Source organism: Pterocles gutturalis, unplaced genomic scaffold, assembly GCF_000699245.1.
Source record: "Pterocles gutturalis isolate BGI_N339 unplaced genomic scaffold, ASM69924v1 scaffold24902, whole genome shotgun sequence".
NCBI lineage: Eukaryota > Metazoa > Chordata > Aves > Pterocliformes > Pteroclidae > Pterocles > Pterocles gutturalis.
This window is the reverse complement of record NW_010113498.1, coordinates 1-12,797: the sequence shown is the minus strand read 5'-3', so window position 1 is coordinate 12,797 and position 12,797 is coordinate 1. Positions and strand designations below refer to the sequence as shown.

The window sequence follows — 12,797 nt, the reverse complement described above, 5'->3', positions numbered from 1 at the left end:
ATCAAATGCCTGAAGAACTGCCTTATTAAGGAGGACAAGACAGAATTTGGAAGAACTTGGATGTGACTTGAGTAAACAAACATAATTGTTCAGGGCAGTGTCCTTGATTTTGATCTTAATCAGAACAAGACTACCCAGGTATTCATCTCAGTCAGTTTCCTCTCTTTCTTTGTGAGCTGAGCATCTCGAGTCCCAGGCCATGACCATGGCAGCCTTACTCTAACAGCACCCTGGCCTCCCTAGTCACAATCCTAAGCACACCCAGCACAAGGATGGGTTCAAAATTTGTTCCTTGCAACATAAAGCAGCAGCTTCACTTCACCGGAGATGCAGAACAGCATCTGACTGAAGACGATAAACAGGCAGCAGAAACTTGAGCACTCGAGAACATGCTTTATTGAGAAGTAGATACAAGAATAGCACATTCTACCATATGATGGGAACAGGGTTTAGCTTCTGCACAAGAATGGCCTTCTTCCCTACTCCATACGAGATCTACTTTGTTGGATAGTTTCATGAGTATCTGTAGTTAGTTACAATACAGGAGCAAAGGGCATGAGACAGCAAAATTCAGTAATGCCCACAAGGTATACACCATGTACAGATGATCCTTTTTCTTTTCTTTTTTTTTTTTAAAGGAGGCAGAGAAAGGCAAACAACCATCAGAAGAGCAATAGAGAACTTTTCCACATTAGGATGGGTCAGTGGTTCACAGGAAACGGCTCCTACCTACCAGTATGTTGCAAGCGCTTCATGTCAGACACCACGTAATGAGGAAGCACTGGAAGGTTTTAATGAGATCGGCACTAGATGATGCTGCCATCGTCTACCCCAAGATTGTCCCCCCTTTTAATCACACTGGAGCCATATAGGAAACTTGTGGCACAAGGACAGTGGTTATATTTGAAAGCCATTGTACGATAGTTTCTTCCGGTGGTGCTGATGGGAGAGAGGAAGCATAAGCTCTTTTGTTTTACAAAGACAAACAAGAACGCACTGTCAGAGAAGCAAACCACCCACACAGCTAACTGGAGCTGCCACTGATGCACAGAACGTACACTGTAGGCAATCCAACAACTGACGATACTTGTATGGTAGAGTTTCTGTGGCTGTTTGGACAAGGCTAGCAAAAATCTGTCTAAAGATTTTATTTCCTCAGTCTAGAAGAAAAAAAATTCCTCTCCAATACAAAGAGACCTACAATTCAAGGAAGACTACTCTGGGAAAAATATCTCCAGTGAATTATACTGAACAGGCTGCTTCTATGTAAAAGAACACACTCCTAACTCCAAGGGATAAACCAGGAAAAACCAGTAACTTATAATCAAGGAGGTCTCTCCAACAAATGTGGTACTGTCGTAGCTCCAGGAGCATACACCAGGAGCAACTCTGTGAAACATCTCAGACTGTGGTGTTCTCACAGGCGCAGCCTTGGCTCCTCCGGGATAACACTAACACTCACACCACTCGGTTACAAGATACACAAGCTTCTGACTGTACAATAGTAACTATGTGAAAACCTGCTATAGGATATGGAAAACACTGCTGAAAGAGGCGGCATGTTCTCTTACTAAAACTAGTTGATATATGGAATGGAACAGTCCATCAGACAGGGCTAAGGTAAAAATGCTGAAGTCAGTGTAACTGCAGCTTGCTGGAAAACCAGACTTTCCCCAAACAAGCATTATTAGACCTTGTTCAAAAGCCACAGAAGTTATCTCCAGTACTTAGAACACAAGGAACCTGAAGGAAGAAACAACCAGATTATAGGACACAACACAACCTCATCAGAATAAGAACATGAGGGTAAGACCAGTGACTGGACAGGTACAGTACCAGATATCAGAACTCTTGGGCCAGTGCTGCTAGGAGCTTCGTTTGGGTCCTATACAGATCCAATCCTTGCAACCTCATTGAGGCCGAAACATAAAGTTCCTCAGAACTAGCGTCTGTGGTGTGCACAAAAGATCTGGGCCAGAACAGTACCAAGGGGAACTGATCTTTCGGGAGGGTACTGTACCAGCCAATCACAACAGCAACAGATACGACAGAGATCCCTAGGGTACTTCCTACTGCTGGGGTTCACCGGCTTCAGGAGTGAGACAGTTAAGTTCCCTTAGGAGGGGTCCATTTCAAACAGCTGGGATCCATTATCTTATTGCTGTTGGATCTTTTTGCCTCTTTGGCTATCCATTCATCGATCAGATCCTAAAGAAAAGAGCAGGAAGGGGCAGGTTAAAACAAATGATCCACGACGGAGAACTATCCATGGTACAACACCACACATCTAACTCCACACATCTGAAGATGACTAGCCTACGAATTGCTTGGCGTGACAAAAATAACATTTCCTCCCCAGTGCTTTCTAGAAGCCCTTCCAGTCACACTGATAAGGTTATTTTTAGTGACAAAGTGAAGTCTCAGGGAGGAGAAAACAAACGAGAGAAGCTGTCACATTTGGGGATTTATAAACCACTTGTCTTATATCTAATGAGGGTACAGACAGGACTCGTGCAGGATTCCATTAATTCAGCTCATTGCTATGTCATCTATCCGCTCAGTAAAGGGCAGGAATGATGAGGAGCACAATGAGAATGTTGATCCATTGCTCGCCTAAAAGCTGCTTACAGTGAGAAACGTTATTCCACACATCAGAAAAGGAAGGTCAATACAGCACATTGCCACACGCCTGAAGAATCAGGCTGGATGCCCATGTCATATTTTATCAGTTACTGCATTTCAAAGTGACAATGCTCCTCCACTAGAGTCAGAAGGCTGGAAAACCCAGCACGATGCAAAGGAAATACTGATTTCAGCAAGTTCATAGGAATCTAACAGCTAAATATAAGGAAACAAAGATGCAAAATTATCCATGACAAATCTTACCTGTCTTTTTAGGACCAGGTGTTTTCCCTTCCAGTACTTGAGCATCTGAAGCGCCTGCAACGTGCTAACAATGTCGACAGGGTTCACTGCAGTCTCCTGGCTGATTTCTGCAAACCAGTATCAGTTCATGTTAGACCAGAAACAAATTCCTCCTCAATAGCCTATAATCATTAGTTTTCACCTACAACTTTTATGCAACTCCTTTTGAAGTGATATACACAACACACCTTCCAGATATTACAGGCGGGATGTGCAGCAGGACTGTCGCTGCATAACGTGCACCCTTTCACCACCCTGCTCCTCTCTGCACTGCTCTGTAACTTGCCTTTGCTCATTTCCCTCTTGAGGGCTGATTGCAAATGGTTTCAAGAATGACAGGCTATGGATGCAGGGCATGCAGAGCTGCACAGGAACAGCCCAGCTCACCCAGAAACTGAAAGCCAGCCTGGACACCACAATGATTTAGTGATCCTAATTTTAGGATCAGAGTTAATAAGGTGTAATCCTCTGAAAGAAGATGTAGCCGCTTCTTCAGAACTACCTTGATATCTCTGTGAAATGCTGCATACTCCTGGGTGCCATGAAGAAGAAAAATCCTACTAGAAGAAGGCCAACTAGTCTTAATATTTTTCCAAAGCATCTGAAAGCCTCTCAGTGGAGCCATTTTCCTTTTTAAAATGAACGTTCTAATTTACAGATGGATAAAGTTCTTTGCTGAATCTTTTTTTTTTTAATTGATTTTTTTTAAAAGAAGCCAGTACATACTTTCAAAACTCTACAAGCTGGCTTATCATTAATGGTGGCAGGACTGGAAAGGAGTCATGCCCAACTGCAGGAATATTCCACTAACTGTGCTGCTGCACAAACACCCTGTCTGAATGGGTCAATCAAGACCTGCCTCATATTTGGGAAAATGAGTGAGTGAGAATTATGGGTAAGTTCCTGAACCAATTCACTACAAGCTTATTTAGCTTGAGAACGTACCTTTTATGGAGATCTCTTTTCCTTGGAAATTATGCAGGTAACGAAGCAGCACCTCCTTCCAGTAACTACGGTAGCTGATGAGACCTAAATCAGACAGAGGGCGTTCCGGAGAGCCAACTTTTTCTTCTACTTTAGAAAGCAGATAGCCTGTAAAGGAAAGAAAACCAATTTATCCTTCCTAAACTACTCTCTCCTGACTGTCACCCTCTTTAGCACAGGCAGAAATCAGCTATAATGAAAACTGCTCAACCACCACCAAAGAGAAGTTAAGATTTCACGGTGAATTGTCACATGGGACAGAATATGTTTCCAGAATTTCTCTCTCTCTCTCTCTCTACTTACTGAAGTCAATGAGCATTTTGCCGTAACCTTGTCTCATATATTGGGGCATTGTCAGGATACAAGAAACATTGTAGTTGAGAAAAGAATTCTTCTCCTAAAAACAAGAACAGAGAGGACAGATTAACAGGTCCAGATCTGTACAAACAATGGGTATATCATAATCCCACCACACCGAACAAGCCTGTGCGACTGATACAAGGTGAGAGGAGCAACAGCAGAAAAACCTGCCTAACAACAAGTAACACGATCATCCTCCAGCCACCAACCTGGCTTAGTGTCTGACTTTACTACCCATTAAATTGGGTGTTTGGTGTGCAATTTTAAGCTCAGGATGGCTGGCCACGGAGTTGTACCTGAGAAGGAGCCAGTAACACTCTCACTACCACCTCTGTCATCTACCAGGGTTACATGCAACAAGAAAGCGACAACAGCAGCATTATAAGCACATGGTGTATGTTGAAATGTTCAGACAAAGGAGAGACACAGGCATACTTATCCTCTGATCAATGCAGATTCTTCTTTAAAGCTTTTTTTTTTTTTGGTTATTTATTCAGCTTTGACTCAGATGATCTAAAGAATATAGCTTCCTGCACTTTATTTGGCAGAGCGTTCTCCTACCTATAGAATTTCACTGACTGAAATATCTCGGCTGATAACTGCATTGCATGGTATCACCATGGCCGGAAGGGTAATCTCTTTTTCTGTACTGAAGTAAGAACAGCCAGAAAATTGGCTATTTTTTAAGTACGCAACATGTCTGAGCAAACAGTTGAGAAAACTGCCTCCTACTCTAAGCTTGGGCAATGACTTACTTGTGGGATCTGCTTAAGTTACTTGAGATATGCCTCAGCTTCTCCACCAAAAAATTTTTATTCCTTCAGGTACTTTATTAAAAAAAAAATCATGGTAACTAGACAATGACTTACTTGTGGGATCTGCTTAAGTCACTTGAGATATGCCTCAGCTTCTCCACCTAAAAATTTTTATTCCTTCAGGTACTTCATTAAAAAAAAAATCATGGTCACTAGTGCTTATTTTATTGTATCATTCTCTACATTTCTCTATCCTCACTTTTCCCTACTTTTTCTTCCTAGCAACTACAGTTCATTTGAGGGGTTTGTTTTTTGCTGGTAATGAGGAAAGATGCTACAGCAAAGCACCTGCAGTCCCTGCAGCAAACAGTAAGAACAATTCATGCAGATCAGGTTTGAAACTTCATCTACTCCTAAGATGAACAAATCAGGAAAGATGCTACAGCAAAGCACCTGCAGTCCCTGCAGCAAACAGTAAGAACAATTCATGCAGATCATCTACTCCTAAGAGGAACAAATCTCAAGACTGGAAAAAACTCGGAGGGGAGATTCAGTACTGATAACTGATGTCCTGAATCTCATTCTAGTGAGGTAGTAATGTGCATGCATGTATTTTCAACTAACCTTGGAGAAATATCCTATCAGGTGACAGCCAGTGTTGTCAGCTTCTGTCATGACATAGAAGAGGAAGGGTTCAACATCGTAATATAGTGTTTTATGGTCCAAGAAAAGTTTTGCCAGCAGACACAGGTTTTGACAGTAGATCTAGAAGCAAAAGGAGAGTAGGATACACCTGTTTATTACAGCGGAACATCCCGAGAGTGGAGAAAAACAGGCGTACATGGGAAATGACAAGAGAATTCTGAATCATCTGAGAAACAACGTACAGTCTTTCAAACAGAGCAGCTGGGCCAGGAAACAATTCCATTTGTGATGAAACTTGATAAGCCCAGCTTCCTAAGGGTGGGAACTGACGTTTGCGATATCAATCTCGGAATGCCCAAAACATCACATCCTCAGTGAAGGGGGGCAGAAGGTTGGATCTCTGTTTGCTTGCACTGTATTGTATTAATCCTGTGCTCCAAGGTTATCTCTGGTAACTAGAAAAGCCTCCTCCCAACTTCCGGCAGTGCAGAATTTAGCTTTTGAAATTGTTTCTTTGTTTTTTCCTCTGAAGCCTTCAAGACCGGACAGAACCAGAGACAGGGCATAAGCAGGGTGCTACCATCTAGCACTGAATCTGCAGCTGCAGATTGGTGTTCCACCCTCCAATTCAGGGTTAAGGAATTCACCCTCAGTAACACGAGGCTGCTTCCCACTCTCACCCAAATTTGACAGAGTATTCCCAGAGGATGAGAGACGGGCAGTAGTGATCTCCTGAGGCCAAGCCCAGAATCTCCCCACTAACTGTCACAAAGGGATCTCGACACACATGTCCCAGCACGGTATGAGACAACAGACGGAGCTGCTGGAGCACAGCAGGGCTGAGGAATAACCACAAAGAAAATGCAGACAAAACTACTGCCAGAATTGCAAGAACGGACACATCAGCCTCTAGTAGCCTTTCTGCAATTAGAGGGGAGAAAGGGCCATTTGCATCCTGTTTCTCTACAGGAAAAGCAGTGGCTGGCACATTGGGAAGTCAGACGCCACACTCAAGACTGGCCTAATGACTGCAGTTAGTTACCTTGTTCTTTTTCCCATCCACTTCAAACACCGAAATGGAGCCTTTGCGGTAGATTTCATCACCTGGTGGATGTTTCCAAACACATTTTGCCTATGACAGAAAAATAAAGTTAGGGTGATACTACTGTTTTAAGGGTGGAAAAGGTTACAACAGCTACTGGATGTACCAGGAAAAATGCAGTCTTGGCACCTCCTAAACCGAGCAATAGAGCTAACAACAGTAATGTTTTAAAGCATTTACATGCTAAACATCAGATTTAAAACTTGGGAGTCAGCTCTTTCCTAGCCCTTACCATGTGTCTGCGCAGTATTGTCTGGCTCTTCATGTATTTGAGACAGAACTCGCACATGTAGAGACGTCCCAGACGAGCATACTCCTCTGGGTAGGGAGAATGATACCAGGTATCCAGTTCATAACGGCCAAAAGCGATTGTTTTAATCATGTTGCTGCCTTCTGTGATCTGGCCCTGGAGCCGCAACTTTTCCTACAAAAGAAAAAAATGGATCATTTGTGGGTAGAGAGGAAGGGGGCCCTATTTATTTCCCTCAATGAAATAATTTACTTCAAGTCTTTTAAATTCATCTTTCAGTGCAACCATGTCTAATGACCCCACCCATGTGCCTCTCCTCAATCAAACTCAGTCTGAGCCCTGTCCACAGGCAGGACAGTTACTGACTGTGCCTTTAATCAGGGAATGTCTTGTCAACCAGCACTTAGCAGCATGGCAACCCTAGGATCGTACTCTTGCTATCATCAAAGCAACAGAACCTCCTTGCGACTTTGTGCTTCTTTCCTAATCTGTGGAGAGAGGATTCAGCCTGATGTCCTGCCTTAGATACCCCAGATGCAATTGCCACTGCTAAGCATCAAAGCATCTTTTGGTTCCTCTCTGGAGATGGAAAGTAGCTTCGGAAAGCACCTAGGGAAGCCTCAGCAATACAAGGTTTTGAACTCCATTCCACAGTCACCAGCTCCTGTCAAGATGGCTTTTGTCTTTTGCTATCACCACTCCTTAGCCATTCTTTCAGCAGGTGAAGCTGTCCATTCTTTCACGGAAAACAAACACCTTTTAAATGGGACTGTTACTAATTATTCCTTTGCAGGCACTGCAGCATTCATGACTGCAAATGCTTAGAGCCAGCTGTACTTTTGGGCAAACCCTCTGAATGACTGGCCCTTAAACGTCATCCCTAGTGCAATGTTGATGACCTGGCTGGGCTGTAGCTGCTCTTCTTAAAAACTCTGATTCTACCTGCACAAGTACAACAAAACCCAGAACACATTTGTGTTCCTAACAAAGACATTTCCTATGAGATATACTATGAGTTAAGACGTCTCACCAGGTCCTCAGATGCCCGTGCTTGTGCTCTTCGGAAAAGCTCGAGGTCATACTCGCTCGTCAGGTTTTCAAGTAGAGGTTCCCTGGTATTGCCATAGGTTTGTCTGTGCTCCTAGAACAATAAAATAACGGGAGGTTTTGCTGTCACGCTGCTACTAAGCTGTTGGATCTTGCAGCTTTTTCATCTGAGAATGTTACAGGATGACTGGGAAAGCCAAACTCCTGCTTAGTAGTCTCACTGTAGACAGGAGGGTATGAAAGAATAAAATCACTGCTTTTACCATGTATTTTTCTTTTTGCTCCTTGCTTAATCCTGAGTTCCTCTTCTTTCTGAGCTCAGCTACCTTCTCTTTGTATCGCAGCTGTCTCTCTGTTGGTGCCTGAAACAAACCAGAGGTGGAAACCTTCGCTAGGCTTCACCCACTTCACCCACTTCAAACATTTTTCTTCACCTTCCCACCCTGAAGGACCTCTGTCCTGGCTTTCATTTTATGAGGTTTGCTGCCTCGGAACCAAATCCTGTGCTAATAAGAGGGCACTGCAGGTACAACACAGGTATGGAAAACAGGAAATTTTTCTTCCTACCACAGCTTGCCTTTGCTAATGCAGCTCAGTCCCACAAGACAGGGTACACTCCTCATGCACTGCTTAATCATGGGGAAAAGCTCTGAGCTGACTCATTAAGTCATCTTGACTCAAGTCCAAGACTCATGGACTGAAAAATGTAATTCTCCTGGTTTTATTCTTTTCTGTTTAGTCAGAGTAAAATTGTAGTTTACAGTTCTGCCGGAATTCTCTGGTCCTACACATCAAAGCACGCAGAAAAGATCATCCTGAGAACAACTCCAGCCTCCTTCGCTCTCCCTAGCTGCTCCAGTCTCTCATTTAAGGGATATAATGAATTGCTCTTGCTGAAACAAATTGGAGATGACAAACAGGGAGTGTCAGGACTCAGCACAATAGCTTATCCAAGAAGTGGAGAAGGGAGATCAAGTTAAATGCATTATTGCTGGAAAGCACAAGCTGAGGTTTTTCTACTTTTAACTGAGCAGCCACTCGATTATGTGCAGGTTGCCCACCTGGTGTCTGGTAGCGTGCCTGTTGTTGTCATCCTGACGATGGGCCAGCATTCTCTCCTCAATCTGCTTATCCCGGCTCTGGGCTCGCACCTGGAAGCCAAAACTCATGTCAATCCTACAGCAATCTACTACCAAAGCCTTCATCTTTTCCATTTGTCGTTCAGGTGAATTTTCTAAACTGTAATTCACAGACGATTTGATACACAAATGCTGCTGTCTTACAGTTAAAGACATCAGCTGAAACATGTTAACTCTATTTTCTGTTCACAAATGACAGGTCTCAACACTTTGTTAAAAAAAAACCACAAGGAAGATAAAACAGAAGACTCATTTACCTTGCACTCATCTGCTGAGAGATTATGATAGAGCGGGCATCCCGATATGGAGAAGTGTCGCTCATGTTTTCCAGTTAGGTGTCCTGCAAAGGATCAGAAAAAAACCTCAACTTTTAACATATGATAATAAAGAGGTTCAAAAAGTATCCCAGAAGGGCAGAGACCTCATTTATGCTTCTCAGGGAGCATGCTCAGTTTATTACCAGTGCAATAGGAGGAGCACACTTCATGGTTCATGGGACATGCTTTAAGAACAAAGAAAGAAAATATTTTTCATGCTAACTCAAAAGCTGCACTCCATGCAAGCAGCTAGGTATATCAGGGGTCTGCAATAATTGGTTTCTGAAAACCTGCTTCTGGCAGAGACCAGTACCCTACCTGCGAGACTCTGCATTTTTCTCCCACACCTGTGCTCGTACTCCTAACTTGTTCTTTACCCTATCATCCCCCAAACACTCCTAGACAGAAACACCTCCAGGGAGAATATACCTGCAGATATGCGCCATATCCCTTCTCTATGCCCGCTTTGTAGTAATACTTCTGATCCTGATTAAGTGCGTATTTTTAGGCTGAAAAACTCAACTGAGTGGGACTGAATATCACAGCATGAAGGCAAAAACCAACAAATTAATCCTGGAGCTGAAATTACCTAAAGAGTTACAACCAGGAGTGGGACATTTCATGTTGAAATTGTAGCTTTCATGGAAGCGGCGGCGCTTAGGGCGGTGAGACAGGTCACTTCCAGAATCCTTCATGGACATGTCCTTGGCAATGCTCTCATCATGGGATACATTTGGACTGGAGATATCAATATCAGACTCTGAGGAAGGGGCATTCCCGGTGGGGGTACGAGGTGGAGACTCATCGTGATCCGCTGCATTTTTAGTGTCTGAATAAGGATCAAGATGTTACAAATTTGCCTGAAAGAAAGCTTTCAAAAAAATATGTAAAGCAACTGCGGATAGCTGTCTCAAACCCTCTATCCTCAGGATATTACACTGTTCCCTCAGAGAATGGAGTCCCATACTCTTTCCAACAGCATCTTGCAAACTTTCAACACCTCACGTACCTCTATCAGAGAAGTCAACCACTTGTTCGGTCTCTGACCCAGATGAGCGAGTCTGCCGGAGCGGGTATTTCTTTGGAGTCACGGGAGCAGGCTGCTGCTGGCTGCGGGTTACCCTCCTTGTAGAATAGACAGGCTCTTCTGCTCCAAACGATGGTGGATTACGAACTGGGCTGGAATCTAATTCCACAGAAACACCATAATTACACCCACAATAACCACTGTAAGTCAGAGGCTTGCCTTGCACGTGCTCAGGAGTCTGTAATCAAGATCTGATAGCTGGGGATCCCCACGGAGTTCTGTCCCACCGCTCACTGCTGCACGTCATCACAAAGATATGCTCTGTTCTGAGCTCAAACCTTTTCACACTTTTACCAACACTGAGGAATCTGGAATTAGATCAGCTTTCTCTGGACTGAATTGCTTAAATTAACGACTAATAACAAACCAGATCCCATTTGGAAAGCTAAAGAACCGTTAGTTTAGATAAGAACTATCAGTGTTTAGATAAACCTTAGGAATACCAAGATTGCTTCTGGTATGGAGCTGTATTTGGGACCCTGTGTGTGGTTTTGTGATCCCATACTGCTCGTAAGTCTATAAAACAATTATTTTGCATTAATATAATGCTTTCATAACCTAGGAATATCATAGACACATCCAAACCACCTTTCCTCTTGTTTTTCAGACCTAATCACCAGGTGATCATGCACATATATTTCTTAGATGCAATTAATTTTGTTGCAAACTAGAGTCTTTATCAAAGTGCATCCATGGAGCAGCAGAAAGCAGTTATTATTTGCTGTCACTTTCCGCCTTGATGCCAGATGGCAGCTTATTAACTAACAGCCAAGAAATGACTGCCCTAACATTAAAAATGAGGAGGTGGACACATTCAATGTTTCCTTTTACAATCTGGATGCCAAAGTAAAAGCACACAAAATAACAGGCAATATGTTGATTACTTTTATCGCAGAGTAGGGTCAGCGTCAGCAAGCCATGAAAAGACATCTTTCCTTGCTGTACAGAAAATCCAAAACAAACAAAGAAAACAAAAACATTTTTCACCTCTAAATACCCTCTCTCTAGCTTGGCTCCAGTACCAATATAACTGTCTAGATGGAAAGCAAATTTTTAGAGCTCTCAGAAAAATTAGGCAAAGCCGGCAGCAGAATCACGTTGTTCGATTCCTACTTCCTTTAACAAGTAGGCAGCTTTACCTAGGATACTTGAGTTTTGACTCCCACCACCAGTGTAACCTTTAGATTATATTACCTCCTTTTTGCTGTGCTCCAGTAATAGCCCATGAAAAAAAACTGAATATTTTTCTTTAGGTATAAACTCCACACATTTAAGTTTTAAAGGTGAGGAATAAGGAGTACATTGAGGCTCTTGTTGTTTAAGAGGCTGCTTTTCTTTTTTTCCTTGTTTAAGAAAATAAAGCACTTACCTTGAGAGCTTTGACTGAGCCTGGCCGAGGAACGGGTCACACGGGCGGATCGTCGTGATGTGCCATCGCTTTCAGAGCTGTCTGTATGCTCAGGATCAGTAGAGAAATCGGAGTCTTCTGTTCCATCTGAGCTACTGCCTGCATTCCTCTGCAACACCAGACCCAGACATTAGCACTGAAGCATTTAAACCTGCATACTGCATTGATATGATAAAAAGAGAGAAAATATTTGATGCTAAATAGATAAATTCAAGCTGACACAATGGCATAGGCAAACTACTAAATGTCAAGTCTAGAGAAAATGTTTAATGAATATGCGCCGTCAGTGCCAAATATTTGATGCTAAATAGATAAATTCAAGCTGACACAATGGCATAGGCAAACTACTAAATGTCAAGCGCATTAGTCTGGAGAAAATGTTTAATGAATATGCGCTGTCAGTGCCTTCAGTAATAAAGTTTCTGTGAATTAAGCCACTAAGAAAGATCACAGTAGCCCCTGTTTTTTTTTTTTTTTAAGCAAAAGGTAAATGAATTCCCAAGGCTGGACAGGATACGATCTGGGCCGCGCGTTCTGGGTTCACCCTGCCAGGCCACCAGCACTCCCGCACCACCTGCCAGCCCAGCCCAGCCCAGCCCAGGGCACGGCGGGAGCAGGTGGTGGAGAAAACAGATGGGCTCCAGCAACGGCCAAACGGGCTTTTCACCACTCAGCAATCCAGGGCAGTGCCGGGGCTCCCCGGGGGAAGGAAGGCAGAGAAAACGAAGGCACTGGGCCAAAAGCGGCTGGGAATGCTGTTGTATTCACCTCATTTTGC

General features: G+C 43.3%; 1 protein-coding gene across 1 annotated transcript; it reads right to left on the bottom strand.

The window, feature by feature from the left end:
* Nucleotides 1-373: 373 nt before the first annotated feature.
* On the bottom strand, nt 374-12,143 carry KAT7 (K(lysine) acetyltransferase 7; the record flags this gene model as incomplete). The annotated part of the gene is made up of 14 exons (XM_010074532.1): nt 374-2,208; nt 2,887-2,993; nt 3,871-4,017; nt 4,213-4,306; nt 5,649-5,789; nt 6,712-6,801; nt 7,004-7,195; nt 8,052-8,162; nt 8,332-8,430; nt 9,130-9,219; nt 9,465-9,547; nt 10,114-10,353; nt 10,534-10,710; nt 11,981-12,143. Coding segments are annotated over 14 exons (1,836 nt in total), but the record flags the coding sequence as incomplete, so codon positions are not given.
* Between the last annotated feature and the right edge of the window lie 654 nt (nt 12,144-12,797).